The sequence below is a fragment of the Cardiocondyla obscurior genome, linkage group LG01 (assembly GCF_019399895.1).
Source record: "Cardiocondyla obscurior isolate alpha-2009 linkage group LG01, Cobs3.1, whole genome shotgun sequence".
Taxonomy (NCBI): domain Eukaryota; kingdom Metazoa; phylum Arthropoda; class Insecta; order Hymenoptera; family Formicidae; genus Cardiocondyla; species Cardiocondyla obscurior.
The window spans coordinates 11,885,021-11,902,405 of NC_091864.1; the positions used below are offsets into that span (position 1 = coordinate 11,885,021).

Genomic DNA, 17,385 nt, shown 5'->3' on the forward strand with positions numbered 1-17,385 from the left:
TCGCTTGCAATCTGAAGAAAGTAGCCTCGTCGCCTACTCGATAATGGTGAAACGCAGGGATTTTTATAATTTAATATCACAATGTCCGCAGCACTGATTTTCTTACGAAACAGAAGATTTGCATAATCGAAAGGACATGGGTGTTATTTTCGAGGAAAAAAAAAAGAAAAAAAAGAATTACACGACGAAAGTTTTTTCCGCGGCGACAAAGAACATTGCGCGAATAAGTGGCATGTATAGGCACCACCTGTTACCTCGAAAGGCAAAACTGGCGCGCGTTCCAATTAGGGGAATGAGCCTCCTCCTTTTATCGCCGTTCTCTCGCGCGCGGCGCGGAACGAACGGGGAAAACCGCGAATAAACATTCTCCCCCTCATATCTCATTTCACGGGGTACGATAAAACGCCTCGACGCCGGATGGCCTTCTGCGAGCGCTTCCCTTTTCGCAAAGGCGAGAGCGCTTCCTCCTCTGCGGTCACCTGAGAGGAAAAAGAAGTCGCCGTGACCACGGAGATCGTGAATTAAAACGCCGGTGGTGCCTATACAGTTGCTCTTTTTATTACCTGCCTCTGTACCGTCTATTGATCCCGACCTATTTTGCTTCTCGAAGTGAAAATCATTGAAAAAGGCGACTTTCTCGACGAAGTTCGCAAATAAAACGCGGATCGATCGTCCCGCGAGAAAGGCCAATGCAATTTCGACGGGAATTACACTCCGAAACGCGAGGGAAACGAAGAGCGCGATTGGTGGCATCGGAATATATTTCAATATTATTCAAACGCGAAAATAGTTTATGCAAAATATAATGATTGCAAAATTTTTGCAATTCTATATGCGTCGTGTAATAATTTGGGATTATTTATGAAAGAGAAAAGCTTATATCGGAATTAAATTAAAATATCCGCAAATGAGTTGTTCCCTTCGTAAAGTTAATTCTTAATAAATATTCGTGACTATTTGCAAATTCAGAGTGAGGTCGCATTCCCCTCGAGTCTTGCATTGCTGCAGCTGCATGTATGCAGGGGTGAATATATTATTTTGCGTAACGGCATGCATGGTAAACATATTCAGCGAGACAAAAAAATTTTTAATGGAAGACATGTTCGGAAACGCCATTAAATTGCAGAGTTAGCAAAAATGCAATAACAGAGAATTTGCAAATTAGATTTCCGCCAGTTCCCTCTATCTCTCTCTCTCTATAATATTTCACGTGTCAAATGTTAAAATGGTTCGCATAATCAAAAACATTGGTTTCTCTTGTTTTGTTTAATTTTTTTTTTTTTATGTTTAACGCTCGAACTTTCCGACACTTTTTACGCCAAAGTTTTACATTGAAATTAAAAAAATGTTCCGTTTACGTCACAGGGAAAAAATAATTCCTAGTGTGTCTGCGTGACGGGTACTTCCGTCAAAAGTGCACCCCGCGAAAACTTCCGGCCACCCGGTCGGTCGCCTCGTGAAATCGATCAACCTGAATGTTTTGTCACGATGACGCACGTGGAGACGTGCTCACATGTCGGCCGGTGGGGTCAAGTAAAATGTAGAACTTCGGAATAAGCAGAGCCATTTTTCAGCTCAGATCCAGATTTGTCGTTCGAACCCGTGCCAAATTATACGGATTCGATTGGAGACACAACTGAATCTTTCTCATCCAGAGTCGTCGATGTCGCTAATAAACGTATCCGTGTCGATGCCTGGCACTTCGGTTCTTTGATCCACGAAGACGTGAGCTATTTTTAAACGGGAATTTTGTCGGAGGTCGCCGCATTGGGTATTGATCGTCGGAAAATTATAGCTCATTGAAATCGCGCGTCGTGACCGAGCAGTCAAATCTATGCGAGCCACGCCGAGTCCTGGACAATCTCCAACATGCCGTTTCTGTTTCGCTACACACGCGAAAGGAACGACGTTACCCGAAATATTAAAGTAGGCCAGAAGGCAGGGATTATCGAATTGCACGACGTTCGCTGGTGTAATCTGTCTCGCTCGTCTTTCATCCGTTGACCAAAGTAATATAATAATGCCCGCGATTTCGAGGTCGTCGTAAATGAGAGATGAAAATATCGATCAGATCGTAAAACACACCGCAAAAAAAAAAAAAAAAAAAAAAAAATAACCGCTGTTCTGTATCGTGACACAAGCATAAGGAAATAAACTTTCAACGTACGGTCACGTAAAAATATATTAATCGTTTAAGTACGTTAATTAAACAGTAATTAATAACGGAATGTAAAATATAATGCGACGGAGTATTGAAATATCGTGCTGCGAGATAGACATGCTCCTTTTCAATCACGTTGCTGTTACCGAGGCACGTTGTGATTGAAACGATGTTACGTTCAAACGGTGAACGTGAGGTAAAATTATCTGGTCATCATTATAACACGTTTGCTGCCAGGCGCGCTATAAACGATACACGCGCCTTACTTTACGTGGGTCACGTAAATTATTTTCGAAAACACGTGTACCTGAGGCACATCTCGTCCTGTTCCATTACCATTTGCGCACAGAAATTATTAATGAACTCGAGCTTTATATGAACTTGATCGATTCACAGGAATGAACATGTCTCGGCACGTATACAGTTTGGCGTCACATCTGACTAGGGCGTATCGAGCTGTAGTAACAAATTTTTTATAAATCTACATCCTAAATAGTCTATACTCTCAAACGAGAATTTTTCTCTTCGAAATAAATAGTTTAGTTATTTTCGAACCTTCTAAATTAAATATCTCTCGCCGTATTAAAAAAAAAAAAATATGTATATATTGATTCAACTGAATTAATTTGGAGCACTGACGAGATATCTCCGCGTTGTTGCAGGTGATAGATTTCGGTTCCAGCTGCTACGAGAATCAACGGATATACACCTACATCCAGAGTCGCTTCTACCGCGCGCCGGAAGTGATACTGGGCGCGAAATACGGGATGCCGATCGACATGTGGAGTCTCGGTTGCATCTTGGCGGAGCTGTTCACCGGTTTCCCGTTACTGCCGGGTGAGGACGAAGCGGATCAGTTAGCGTGTATTATCGAAATGCTGGGTATGCCGCCGCAGCGGCTGCTACAGAACTCTAAGCGAACGCGTCAGTTCATCAGCTCGAAGGGCTACCCGAAGTATTGCACCGCGACGGCGATGCCGAACGGCACGACATTACTAAGCGGGGGTCTATCGAGACGAGGGAAGCTGCGCGGTCCGCCGGGCTCGCACGATCTCGAGCGTGCTCTTAAGGGTTGCGACGACGTGCTGTTCTTGGACTTCATCAGGCGTTGCCTCGTGTGGGAGCCGGAGTGTCGGATGACGCCGAACAAGGCGCTGAAACATCCGTGGCTGCGGCGCCGATTGCCGAGGCCGCCGGGCGATAAAAACGACACGCTACCAGCAGTTACGTCGGCGCAACCCGCGACCACCGGTGGTTCCACTCTGAGAACGTCCGCGTCCGGCAACAGGAGTTCCAGCAAGACTAACAGTCTGCAGAGTAGCAATAACGCTAGCGACGAAATCGCGGCGAACAAAACGACGTCCCAGCAGACGAGGGGAAACCGTTTGGTGGAAGACATGGTGTCGACTTACGCGGGTTACTCGTACAACGCATCCCAATTGCATGGCGGTACTTGGGGCACAACGGGGGGCTTAAGCAGCGGTCACCAGTCGCTGAACTCTATCAGCGGGACTGGCGGCGGCGGCGGTGGTGGCGGCGGCGGGGGTGGCGGCGGCGGCGGTGGCAGGAGCTCCTCCAGCAAGACTAACAGTTTGCAGGGAGGCAATAATACCAGCGACGACATCTCCGCGAGCAAAACCACCGGCCAGCAAAGGGGCAACCGCTTAGTCGAGGACGTAGTGTCCGCTTACGCGAGTTATTCGTCGGCGTACGGCGCGTCTCAAATGCACGGTAATACTTGGGACACGACGGGGGGATTAAACAGTGGCCACCAGTCGCTCAATTCCGTAAGTAGCAGGAGCTCCAGCAAAACGAACAATCAATTGCAAAGTGGTAATAACGCGACGAGCGGCGACATTCCCGCGAGCAAGACCGAACGCCAGCAGCAAAGAGAGCGCGCAAGCGAGTTGCCGGTGACGATCTTCGATCCGTATCCCCTCGGTTCTTACGGCTGCCTGTCCGAGTCTCAGCTGCACAGTAGTCATCGGTCAAATCAAAGCAGCAGTCATCAATCGCTCAATTCTGTTGATGGCGCGACCACCGGCAAGTCGCAGCGCGCTCGCCAGACACACCAGACGCAACAGCAGCACAATAACAATGGTGCGTCGCACGATAACTACGGCTCTCACGGCTCTTCGGGCAGCTCCAGCCGAAGAGCACTACTCATGCTTCACTCGGGGATTCAGGACATCCTCGAGGACTTGAAACGATAGGCCAAGACATTACGCCAATCGTTCTTTTCTCCTTTCTCCAATTCGCTCGCCCGCTGTCGTTCTCGGCATTACTACCGAGCTTCTCATCGCGAAATAATCGCGCGATTCGCTCGTAGACGGAAAAAAAAAAAAAAAAATGTAACTTAAAGGTAAAGATGACCCGGACAACGTCCGAGCGTCGCTACCTCGACATAGCGTCGGGAAGGTTACTCGCGGTCGAAGGGTCGGGCTCGCTCATCGATCTTAAATAACACCGCTGTGATTCGTACGTCGCGTTTCTACGGTCACCGCGGCGCGGCTGGTTGTCGGTAGACCGCGAATCGATTTGTAAAAAAGATGATGATAATAATAATAAAACGAATCGAAAAGCGTTTCCTGTGAGACGAGTCATTTCGTGGAGATCGGAAAATGTTCTCTTCTCAAAATTAAAAAGACAAACGCCGAACGTCCATATATAGAGTTAGCGTTATTTAGGAAAATATCATGTTTCGCGGTTTCGTCATTGGGTTTCCTACCTTATTTTCGCTACCATTGCCTCCGCCGTAAAAATACGCGACCGATTTGTTACACATATTTGGCAAACATACAATACGATCGTGAGCTCATAAATCATTTTATAGAAGATCCATTTCTCGATTATCGCGACCGACGGAAAATTATTTTTTTACGCTCCTGGTGATACTTTCAATTATCGCAGTTAATTACGTATCGGTTTCATCGTCCATTTTTTCTTTCCTATTATTATAATTAAAGATCTTATTATGCGGCTCTGAGGATAGAAAGAGGGAGCCCGCTCTGCTTGCGTCAAATTGCTCATTACACGGATCCATTAATGATGAATTATGCACACTCATTACGGTCTCAGCCGAACTTGAAGCGCAGTCAATTCTGAAGCGAGCTTTGATTAAAAGCAAGTACGGCGGAAACCAAGGAAAACGCCGGGAAAATATCGTACCTGGCGGCTACGTTGTACTTCGCTTACTTTACGACGTTCTAGCGTTTAATCCGACACGATGAACGGCGCGACGCGCAATTTACGACGAGAAAAAAATCGCGCCGGGTTTGTTAACTTCCCTCGGCTTCTTCTGGGCTAACTGGGTTAATTCTCCTTTCGTGCATTCTTGTCTCGGTGCTTATTATTCGCCGCGTACATTTAATCGAGGCAGAAACGCTCGGCGTTTAGCTGCGTCTTCAATCCCCGCGGTTCTCGCTTGCGCGGAGAGCAACAATACGGCACTTCAAGTGTTAATCGCTATTTACAATGGTTACACTGACTTAATTTATTTCCTCGCCGCTTTAATCGGTGGCTCATGTTTGCTCTATCAGTTGTCGTTGCAATTTCGCAGTACAATACACGCGCCGCTATCCGATCTCGAGAAAGATCGCGCAAAATCCGCTCAAAACTATCCTTTTTTTTTTTTTTAGATAATATGATGCGAGTAACAATCGGTCTGATCTAGTCGTTTTCCAATCGATCACCGTCGCAAACTAAATTCTCAATTTCTTTTTGAATAATGCACTCGCAATAAATGCGATTATGTTACTCGATATTTGCGGTGTGATAATTCGCAGCGTTGTTTAAATTATTAATTTCGTATATGAATATTTAACCAAGCGCGCGCCATGAATCGGCCGGTGTAAATTTCAGCGTGTAGAGCTTAATGGTTTCTGGGATATCCGGTGAGAGATTTGCGATTTCGTAAAAATCACGGGCGATCGAGCCTCTCGTTCGGAAAAATGGATCGTCGCGGTGAATTTTTAACCGCGCGGGCGGTAAACAGCGCGTGAAGTGTGCCGGTCGGAATATCGGGGTATTCGAAAACGATGCAAAGCGAGCGAGTAAACGAAACGAGCGACTGCACGCGTGAGAGAATAAAGGAAAGATCGATTTGAAATTGAGAGATCGATTCCGGCCATCCGTCTAGGTTCAATAATTATCTTTAAAAGGCGTGGAATCGACGGGCAATAACGAGAGAACGAGTCCGGCGAAAGCGGGTGGCAGGAAGGGAGGGAAAGAGCGATCGCGCGGGACAAAACGACGAGAGACTGTATCACGTTTCTAAACGTAACGATGTACATGTACTATATAATTGCGTAAGCGTTTGTATGATAGCTAAGAACCTTTTCGTAAAGTAAACCGTTAGGGAACGCGCGTTTTAGCATTACCGTCGTGTGCGCACGGTCGCATCACGCCCGGCTAACAGGTGCCTCGGAATCCAGGTTGGCTACGTTAACCCCTCTCGCTTCACGACCCCGTCCCCGTGCATCCCTCTTGAACACGTAAATCGCGACGAATCGTGCTTTCGCCGGCGTGCACTGTCGCTCTTGGAAGCGAGAGGGCTGAGCCGCGTCGCGTGGAAATCTCTCTCGCGAGCTTCCTTAGTCGCGTCGGATATCTCGGGGATTTCCATTCTCATCCTCTGCATCAACTTCCTCGTCGAAGATCGTCGCAGCTTAGATCGAAGAAATTTCGTTTCTTCGTTTAGATAAGCTCGTTATTTAATTCCTGTTGCTCTAACGACTGATAGTCTTTATTTTAATTTTTTTTTTCTTTTTTTTTTCGTACGAGTAAGTTGGCCTTATTCGACGCTAAAAGAAGTCCTTCCGATAATAAGGAATCGCGGAGTACGTGTGTACGTTATACGTAATGTACACATAATTTACATTCACTTACGCGAAATTGCCGAGTTCAGCGTTGCGTTTAGTGTCTCGCTTAATGGGCTCGCTTACGGCTTCTAAGAACCGTCGGATTATTTCATAATGCGGCCAGTTATTCTGTAATAACCTATCACTATCCGATGGATGCCATCTGCAGCCGGGTTATTCCGGGGAAATTGCGTGGAAAATTGCTTTCGCGAGTCGTCCGATCGATTGACGATTAGCGACGGAGCGAGGCGGGGAGGTCGTCAACCGGTTAGTCGCACGTCCAACGGAAATTTTCGGGAACAGGGATTTTTCACGCGGGATAACGCACGCACGATTCAGCTCCGGGATCGAGGAATCTCTTTTTACACGCATTCGCGGTGCGGAAGCTAGTCGTCGAAGTAACCTGAAACGAGGTGAACGTTCGTCAGACGGACGTTTGGCGAGTTGTGTTCACGACACGTGCGCGTAGCGCCCAACGAACGATGCAGAGGCACCTGTTTGAGCGATTAGAACAAAGCCACTGTATTAAGTCATAGATAAACGGGAATTTAGGATCGGTTTCTCTCAGACACGTCGACTCTAGCCTCGGTTCGTCCGATTCTCCATTTTCCCCAGTTGCCAGCATCAGTTGTATAAAAAAGAACTTTTCTTTTAGAAATGTATCTGATTAAAAATTTAATTCAATTTCTATTAAGGATAAATTGCAAGATAAAGTTCTTCATTAAATAGAAAGAATGTTTTTTAAAAATAAATGAGGCAGGTGAAGAAGCTTTAATGATAACAGACTCTCTCCCTTATATGTGTGTATGTGTATGTGTGTGTGACTTTACCTGTGTATGAGTATGTGTGAAGAATCGGATCGATCGCGGTTAGTATCGTTGTTCCTTGGTCACTGTGTACGTTATTGGAGACTGGCAAAGCCTCAAGTTTTTACCGTACCAAAATGGATTTTGCGTTGAATACTGTTTCCTAGCTCTCGGAGTGTATTATAGATTACGTATGTACGTGCCTGCGAGAAAAAAAAAAAAGAAAAAAAAACTTGGCGACACAGACACGAAAACATAAAATACACACACACACACACACACATGCATAACACAATCCCACGTTCGTTACAATCCGTAGCCTTTAAAACGCTCGCATCGCACCTTTTTAAAATGGTATACATCGCGGAACAAGTTCATGGCATAATTACATGTGTAATGTCACTGTCGCTTTGTTCCTAGCATTTTCGAAGCGCATAATCTAGGCAACGCGCAGCTTTAATATTCTAGAAAGCTGAGCGTATTAATTAATTACTGCGGTCGCGCGGCGAACATTGTGATAGCTACGTAGTTGCGAATCATCGTCGCGCAGCGATAACAAATTGTGATCCGAGATTTACTCTTAATTCGTAAGTCGTAGCACGAGGAATTACAGATCAATATCATTTTAATACGTCCCCGCGTTGTCCTCTCGGTGTGTCGGTTCACTTGCAAAGCCCGCGGTTTAGGACGCGAACCGCATCTATAGATCATTTTTCACATATCATATGTAACGTTAGGTTATTAAATTTTAATTGACTAATTTAAAATAAGGCTAATATTTTTAAGAGCGAGCTGTAATTCCTATTTTTTTTTCTTAAATTATTTGCATAAAACAAAAATAAAAAAATTGTTCAAAGAAGTTCGCGATTAATTCGTTTTCATTAGCTCAATTGTAAACTTCGGCGTCATATCTTCTGACGAGATGCTACGTATCCTTTTCTCCTATTATTTTCACGAAGTCGCGCATCTTATGTATCCCGACTGAACGATATTTTTATCTATACAGTTTATCAAAGATTACGAGATTGATCTCCGATAAGATATATACATGTACGCGAGTGCGTAGAAGTTAATATGATTTCTATCGAGCATGAAAGTCCCAGTTAATTCCAGGATGATTTTTTTTATCGCGTTAACTACATTTGCCTACATTTGTTCCTAGCAAAATATTTTTTTACTTTGATCGCCGGCGAGAGAGTAAATTTTTGAAATTATTTTACAGCGTCTTTCTGAATGTTACGAAAAAAGAATTAAAAAAAAGGGCGGGGGTAACTCAACTTTGTTGGTAATTAATACAGTTACAGCGTGAATAATAGTCATGGCTACCGTACATAATTTCTATAAGTATATATAAGCTCTCTCGCGAGAAAAGTGAAATTCAAGTGGAACTAAGAATGCTGCCACAATTACCTGCGTGGTTTCGAAAATATCCACGTACAACAAAGCATACACACACATACACACACATATGCACACATACAAATGCGTACACGCTCTCTGTCTCTCAGGTACGCGCGTCGCATACGTACTGGTCATTATTTGTTTGCACGCATGTCTTTTCCACGCACTTCTCGCCTACCTGCAGCAAGGCGTTTTCGTTTTACTTCGATAACACCGTCTTTGGTTATCGTTTTACTTAGTCGACTGTAAGACTTTTCCTATATTTTAAGTTGTTATGTTGTGTACAAGGATATGTTTGCGCCGCCGCGATTCATCCGTGGTCTCTCGGAGATATAAATTAATTAATCCTAGCGTTATCCAGAGAAGAAAGTGCGCTTTATACCGAACGTTATTAATACCAGGATTTTCATTAGCTTTATGATATTATGGATTATAGAAGAAGGATAATACAAAGAGGATGTGACAATTTCTTTTCCAATTTAAAAGCTCTTTTGCAGATTTATAATGATTTAATTTTAATATGTTGCAGAAAATGCTATTTTATTGTTTATTACGAAACTAGTTTTTAAAATATTTTTTAATGCAAAGACTGTCATGATTTCGCTAGGATCAATTAATATTTTAACTCTTCACGCGAATTTTTTTAAGCATTTAATCTGAGGAAATCGATTGATGGAACGATTTTCTCATCACGTTTGACTTTTATTACGTGACTGCCGCTCCGCATTTATGCATCGCACGTTTCTTTCTTATTTTGTACTTTATTGTGTACGAACTTTACATTTTTGTCGATGATATTACTCTGCATTACGCTTGCATTATACGACGACAACGACATTTCACGTCGGACGTTTTTACTCCTTTTTATCGCTCCGAAATATTCTACCGGAGGATTTACGAAAAGAAAAAGGCCATCATGATATACGTAAAGCGCGATTTTTAGATACAACTTTGCTTTTAAAAGCGAACTTCGGTGAATTTACGGACTCACCGCGTTCGCCATGTGCTCTTTAATCTTTTTAACTCTTTTTAATTTTCTTCCCACACGAACTCGCTTTCCCGAGCTTCTCACGGATGGTTCGCGGCGGCTAATCGTCTCGGCTTTTGTACCGCCGTAAAATGCATATTGTCACAAACTTGACACAACACGCGCACACCCACATACACACAGTACCACACATACACACGTACACGTACACGCATCCGTCTGCTCTGGTTTAAGTAAGTTTATGCTAAGTTCTTAGGATATTAACGTGGCTTCTCATTTTATTTAAGCGACAATGCAAAGTTTGATCTCTTACTCGTACATACATCATTATGAATATAAATATTATAAATAAATACACATACATGGATAATCCGCATAATTATGATTACGCGAGAAATCATGCTCGTTGCGTCCCTTCCCCGCCGCCCTTCCCGCACATCCCCGCATTCTCTTCGCGATCAGCGAACTCCTTCGACGGACGAAGGGACGAGGTGCGTCGTCGCGCGTTTCTCGTCCACGTGGCGAACACCGCATGTTATACATATATAAATATATATAAGGCAGGAAAAAGAAAAGAAAAAGAAGAAAAGAACAGATCTACGAATATAGAATGCGATTCGAGCGTTCGTCTCACGTGTAAAAACACACCACTCACCCTCCCTCAACCCTTTCTCCCTTTCACCCGCAAACAATTGTAAACGCGTTCTCGCCGCGAGTCACGAAAGCGCGAACATGATTTTTTAAAGAACTGCTCCGACTTGATTAAGAAACGAAATAAACGCTGCTTATGACAGTTAAAGCTTTCTGTAATTTTTCAGATCCCTGAATCTCCTCTCCCGACTTTTTCCCCGCGAAGCTGAATCAAGAACGACTTGTTCTCGAAAATAAAATGGTTTCCGTCGAGATTTCAGTTGAAATTAGAGAAGATTATCCCTCCGAAAGGGCCAAAGAACCAACCTGGAATTGACCTAGATTCATTTGCATAGCAAAAAAGCACCGGTCGCAGACAGAAATGAGGTAAGTGCATAATTTGTAAGATTTACTCTGAATATGCGGTCCTATCTAAAACAGATCTCGCCTCGATTGTGAGGTTGATTCGCTCACGCAACGAACTTCTTAGAATCGACTTTATTCATCGAGATAATCTCGATTTTGTTCCACAGAGTTCGAACTATGAGTCAAGGAAGAAGAGACCCGCGTTACCGAAATCGTCCCGGTGATCCTTGATACTCGTCATTCCGGATCCTATCGAATTTTCTGTCTCCTCCGAGACTTGTCCAAACCAAAATGGACCCGAATCAAGGCGCTCCCCATTCCCCCGTATCACCCATTCGGGTGCACACAGATGAATAATAATTACGGACACGTCGCGTGACGGTGATTCTCCTGAGACGGACTAGCGTTACATCGGCCCGACGTCACTTTCGGAGCGACGTCGTCGATCGATGTCGGAATATCGCCCTTCGCGCGAAACATATCCAATTCGTTCGATTATTCGATCCTGCAGTTGTACTTTTTTAAGCGAAATGTCATAATTCGTGCGCGTTATTATAATTGGGGACATAAAATAATTATAACAATTTCTAGATGATAGTTAAAATTGAGTAATCTATGGTCGACGACGTGTTACCGGTTCAAAAGACTCAATTATAAACTACGAAAAAAAAATCATGCGACTTACCAATCTGCATGAGCTTCAACGGAGTTGTGAGTTCTGCCAGTGACTGTAACATAAAATGCAGAATATTAATGTAAAGATGCTGGTATATCAATTAATAAAGTTAATAAAAAAGGTAAATTTTTTTTTAATTAAGATTTTATTTAAAGAATTAATTTTCACCTAAAAGTTGCTCCGCCGATGCAGGATGCCCGTCCCGGGCCTGCTCCTCCTCTCAGTTTGTGTGTCGAGTCATCCTTTCGCGCACAAGTCACTCGCGAACACCCCGACCGTGATTTTATAATCCCGAAAATTACAATGATTACTTTCGCGCATTTCATGTTTAGCACTCGCGGTTAGAAGAAAGTCGTATGTTAAAAAATTCCGCCCGAATACTTAACGAAACTTACGGAACGACCGACGAACCGACTGCGGTTCGTGTAATTATTAATACCGGCGGTGACGGCACTTTTGATGACGGCGGTGAATGCAGCTGCGTTGATCTGTAACAAAAAGAAATATACAATTTAGTTGTAGAGATGCTACAAATATTAAGTCAAAAAAGAATGCACGCGCTTCTAAATAATATATCAAATAAATAATTAAAAATAAAGTTTTCCATTCAGGCGTCACACCAATTTTTTTAAATAAGATAAATATATATTGCCGACAAAATTGGTGCTCGTGCCTCGGTGCAAGTATGAATTTAGGGCAATTCAATTATACCACGTCCGGTAAATGAGAGTGAGTCATTAAGTATACTTAACTGATACGTATCGGACGAACGGACAGACAGACGGATATGTATCACCCATGTCTATTTATTGATTACACTTTCCGGTGAAAACGGAACGGTGCGCGCGATGTCGTCGATGTTTGACCGCGTCATGTAATGATGTATGCCCGATAATACGCGGTTACCTTTTGATATAACGCTTATCTGCAACGAGATCATTAGCACATGCCGCGAATTAATTTTTATATTGTAGCTTTATCGTAACACATGTTAATTTCTCTGATTCTTGGGATACATACAGTAATACGACGACTTTGGAATAACTAAATAGGATGAAAGTCTAATCGTGAGAAAGATGTTCGCGAGGGACGATGTGAGAACGTATAAAATAAATTTTTTTTTTTTTTATAGAACGATACATTAAGTAATGAAAATATCTCCATAAATGTACGTTCTATTTTTATTAACAGTAAGAAAATTGAACAGGCAAAAGTAGAACGTGCATGCATCGCGGTCATAGTTCTTTACGGGTATATCTACGTAGTTTATCCTTTCGGAGTAAAGTAGCAGATGAAGCATTTGAATGCGACTTTCAGAAAAATTCAAATAAAATTATCCCTTACTATCCGTATTAATTATAAATACGATCATCCTTACTATCGGTAACCGACATCCCACATTACAGATAATTATAATCTCGGCGTTGGTTTTTTAACGCAACGTGATCGATATTTGCCAAGCGTGCGTTACGATGTGTTACATTCCAGTTAATTCTGTTTATCATTATTGTCTATTAATATTATACCCGGCCCAAGTAGCCCTATATAGCACTTGACTTGCGTCAATATTGCACTATTTTCACGCGATATGCTTCCTAAATTCCTGTCCCCGCAACCTGCCGTTCAACATCGCTCAATTAACTTTCTATTAATTAACCCTCCGTGCCCTCGTTGGTACTGATTTATCAGCGGAATTCAACAAACCCTTAAAATTATTTACGAACGCCGACTTTTGTCGGACAACTATTTTACGTTACAAACTAAATTTAACGTGACTTTATCTCGGGGAGAGAAAAACGGTTTCATTAAAATTTGACAATGACGAAATGTCGGGACATGATAATTAGCGCCGCGCGATCGGATGTTATATCGCAAATTCATCAATTCAATGCTATCTCGCTGCAATCGAAAAACGTTAGAAAACAATGGGACGCATCAATCCTATTCAAATTCCAACCAGCCAGGGGGGAATCTCTCCCAGATTTGTGTCCGGGGAATTAATGTCGAGTCTAGAGTACCGATATATCGGATCCCTGCAAATGACCTGGTTCGCTGCAAAGGTTGCAAGGGTCAATTAATCACAATATCGCCATCATCCGCCTCGCGTTACCCTCCCTCCCCCGCGGTACGCAGCAGCCACGCTCCTAAACGCTCTCGTTCATCACCAGCAGGATATCGTCCCGTTTTTGAACACGCAAGCGAAATTCGTCAAATTTTCCTGCGTTGTTTAACTTCGACCGATCGCGCGTGGTCGAGTAACTTCCAAATTGTCTACGAGCAAAGCCGCCAGATAAAAGCTGATCGTCAGATCTCAGCAATTTTTCGGATCGCGGCGAGTTTACGCTTGACTCCCGTGATTCTGTGCATTCTTCGGGCGCGCGTCGAGACGGGAACGGTAAATGTGGGGCAAATCGAAACTGCAATCATCCGACATTGACTACCACCTCGTCGGGGGTCGGGGATATTTTTAATTTCCCCCCCGCGGCCGGGAAGCGGCGGCGACGAGGTTGACGTCAAGCGGGCTGGAGACGCGGATGATTTGCTCCGGCGTTATACACCTTGTCGATGGCGCGCCGCCGTTGAGGTGATCGATCGGTCACCGCCTTCCTCTCGCGATCGTCTCCGTTCCGCGCGATACTTTTCCTCCTCGCGTCTTGGGGGCCGTGCGTCTCTCACCGGTGATCGATCGCCGTTCGGCCTTGAGATCGCCCGTCCGCGACGCGGAATATCGATAATTTTAGTTGCACATATACAAATGCCGGCGCGTGAAACTTTGCCGGAAGGGGAAGAGTTGTGAAATTAATCAAAAACAGCTCACGCCGTTGAAAAGATGTGTAAAAATAAATCGATGTCGCGCGTCGAGAGATGGATCGGGTTAATTTTTTGATAATTATTGCCGCAGGTCAGAGCTCGGAGAATAAAGCGCTGTATAACAAAGAGATATAAATACCTGGTATGTGTGTGTGCACTGCATGCGTCGCATCCCTCCGCGGCTACGCTTCTCGCCGCCGGCGCCTTGGATTGGACAGCTAGGTCGAACAATGATCCCGAAATGTCCCCGGCGTCCGTGTACGGTTAAACCGGTCTTTGAGATACGAGGAGATCGAACCCCGTGTCACTGTACCGCCCGTTTACCGTACCGCGCTCGCTTATTTTCGGTCCGCGCGCGCGAATTCAATGGCAAAGCTGCTGGCTACTCGCCAGCGACGCCACGAAATTCGCCGCGTTTTTTATCCGTCGGTTCGAGAATCGCCATTCCCGATACATCGCAGTCCCCCGAGATATATCGAAGTCGGCGTCACTCTCATGCCAGCTGCACTTGCACCAGGGTTTCGAGTGGAAGGGATGACAAAGAAAACCGGTTTACATTACAATCGCGTCGAACTGAAGTTGTTGTCCGTTGAACGGTGATTCAAATTCGACGCCACGGTCGTCCATTGCTAATAAAATCTAAATGTATCTGTCATTCATCTACGATGGGTATTAAAATGTTCGGCGGAGGTACGATTATCTGTGAATGATTAGCTGCGTATGTCATTATAGCTAATAATTAGCTTAAACATCGAGTGAGAGCACGGAGCCAAGTGCTTTGGTGATTTTTAGTCACATTAAAAATTGCAATCTCAGGAAATAATTTTTTTTTTTTTACAGGTATATATTTAGAATCCGAGTTCCTTATCTCTTTTTCTTCGTAGCAGTGGTAAAAGAAGTTTACTTTCCGGCAAGTACCATTCGCCAAAATAATGAGATACATATTTTCCATCAATACACATCTTCGAAAAATTGACAAAAATTAAGGGAACTATACATCGAGATGATTTGGCTTCTGTTACTTCTAACTTACGAGATACCGATCAATAACGGCAATATGATCTTGAGGGATTTAGGTGAAAAAGAATATTCTTTAATAAAAGGTAAGGAACTTAAAAATAAATCGCTGTTTCCTACAACATGTGCATGTCGATCAGTTGAGTGAAATGGAACTGAAAATGTATATTTCTTTTTAGCTAAGTCGACACTACCACAACATGGAAAGTGTTGGCACAATGCTCTTCTAGCATTGAAAAGTAATTGTGACAAATTGAACGATCGGGAACATTCACTCCTTGCTTTACAACTAGCAAACTGCTTCTTAGAGGACTCTGGTCATGTTACTTACAATTGCCATCTCGATGAAACAGAAGATGAGCGTCGGTAAAACGATTATTTTGTATTATTTTTTACATCTAACGTTATACGCTAGTAATTACATGGGAATTACTTCGCAGGAAATGCATCAGTGGCATGGCGGATCGAGCGTTTACCGCGTACAATGAGTTTTATACTCACGCAACTCATATCTGTTTTTTTCTGAATTATGAAGTTTGGCAAACCGAAGTCGACAATACTATAAAATTGTACGTGTATATGCGTACAATATAACACCTGGCGTGACTTACATAACATTTTCAAATATTGTAAGATACACTGATGTGTTTTTACATTCTAGATTGTTTCAAGTATCTTCCCGAATGAAGGATCAATTATTGGAAGCATCTGAAATGCAAGGTGTAATATTAAACAGTCAGAAAGAGGGTTTGCGTATTCAAAACGAACTGTTAGATCATGGCAAAGAACTTGGAACTGTGCTACAAACTTCGTCTGAGACAGTTAGTAATATGGTGACGGATTTCAAGTGAGTTAAAAATAATTTTTATAAGGGTAATCGAATGGCAATTTTCTACGAATTATCGATAAAATTTTACGTTTTAGAGAATCGGCTAAAGATCAGAGAGAGTTGCTTTATGAAATCTTCTCATATTTACGCACTTTTCAAAACTGGATAATTGGAGAAGTGTCTTGGTTTCAGTCTATCATATTTTACACTGTCAGCTGCATCCTCTGCGCATTATTTAGTTCTTCTAGAAGAACGGTTGACGCAAGAGTTACGCTTTTTAGTATTTTAAGTTTAAATATAGTAGCCGAGAGAATATTAGTTCAGTATTATGATAAAATCATTCCTCAATCTCCGGATGATAAGGTAATATCGCTATTTTTTTTTTTAATAAAATTTTTTTTATCAACAAATACAATAGATTTTTTTTAGACGCACCTGATAAGTACAACGTGGTTGTACAGAAAGATTGCCTTAACACTTTGTGCTATAACACTTATCTGTACATATTACTGTTATAAAGATGCACAAATGGAGAATCATAAGGCTTTGCAAAGAATTGAGCAACAATTGGATGTTATACACAAAACTACAATTATTTCCAATATTGGATTAAACAATATTGAACCAAAACGTATGTATTAATCTTTTGTTTGTATGTAGTCAAATTCTTGCCTAACAGAATTATATCGTGCTTAGGTTACTCGAAACGACTCGCAATGAAACGTTTCCAAACGATTTCTGACAAAGTAGAGGACATCGTTGACAAGAACAGCAAATAATTTTAAGTTAAAAAGAAACCCTATCGTCTACATATGTACTATAATACGATTGTCAAGTTAAA

General features: G+C 42.9%; 2 protein-coding genes across 3 annotated transcripts in view; both read left to right on the forward strand.

Annotated features, from left to right (window-relative positions):
• LOC139107633 (dual specificity tyrosine-phosphorylation-regulated kinase 2) overlaps positions 1-11,014 on the forward strand; it is a 35,357-nt gene extending 24,343 nt beyond the window's left edge. Inside the window, exon 2 of the mRNA XM_070665397.1 lies at positions 2,824-11,014. Coding sequence (XP_070521498.1) covers positions 2,824-4,374 — 1,551 coding nt within the window. The 3' untranslated portion in view covers positions 4,375-11,014. The remainder of the gene's footprint in view (positions 1-2,823) is intronic.
• A 3,787-nt stretch (positions 11,015-14,801) lies between these two features.
• LOC139106059 (uncharacterized) lies at positions 14,802-17,378 on the forward strand. 2 transcript variants are annotated; one of them, XM_070662547.1, is made up of 8 exons: positions 14,802-15,416; positions 15,539-15,801; positions 15,895-16,081; positions 16,156-16,284; positions 16,377-16,562; positions 16,640-16,907; positions 16,974-17,175; positions 17,241-17,378. In XM_070662547.1, the coding sequence occupies exons 2-8, from the start codon at positions 15,702-15,704 to the stop codon at positions 17,321-17,323; spliced, it is 1,155 nt and encodes a 384-aa protein (XP_070518648.1). In that variant the 5' UTR covers positions 14,802-15,416; positions 15,539-15,701; the 3' UTR covers positions 17,324-17,378. The 2 variants fall into 2 exon arrangements, with proteins under 2 accessions (XP_070518648.1, XP_070518641.1); XM_070662540.1 differs by having other exon boundaries at positions 14,802-15,388.
• The last annotated feature ends 7 nt before the right edge of the window (positions 17,379-17,385 follow it).

Bases quoted from the DNA above. Each gene is read 5' to 3' on its own strand.
- LOC139106059 (XM_070662547.1), top strand. From the start codon at position 15,702: ATGATTTGGCTTCTGTTACTTCTAACTTACGAGATACCGATCAATAAC. The intron at 16,285-16,376 runs GTACGTGTATAT...TTTACATTCTAG, and splicing joins GTCGACAATACTATAAAATT to ATTGTTTCAAGTATCTTCCC. The intron at 16,563-16,639 runs GTGAGTTAAAAA...TTTACGTTTTAG, and splicing joins AATATGGTGACGGATTTCAA to AGAATCGGCTAAAGATCAGA.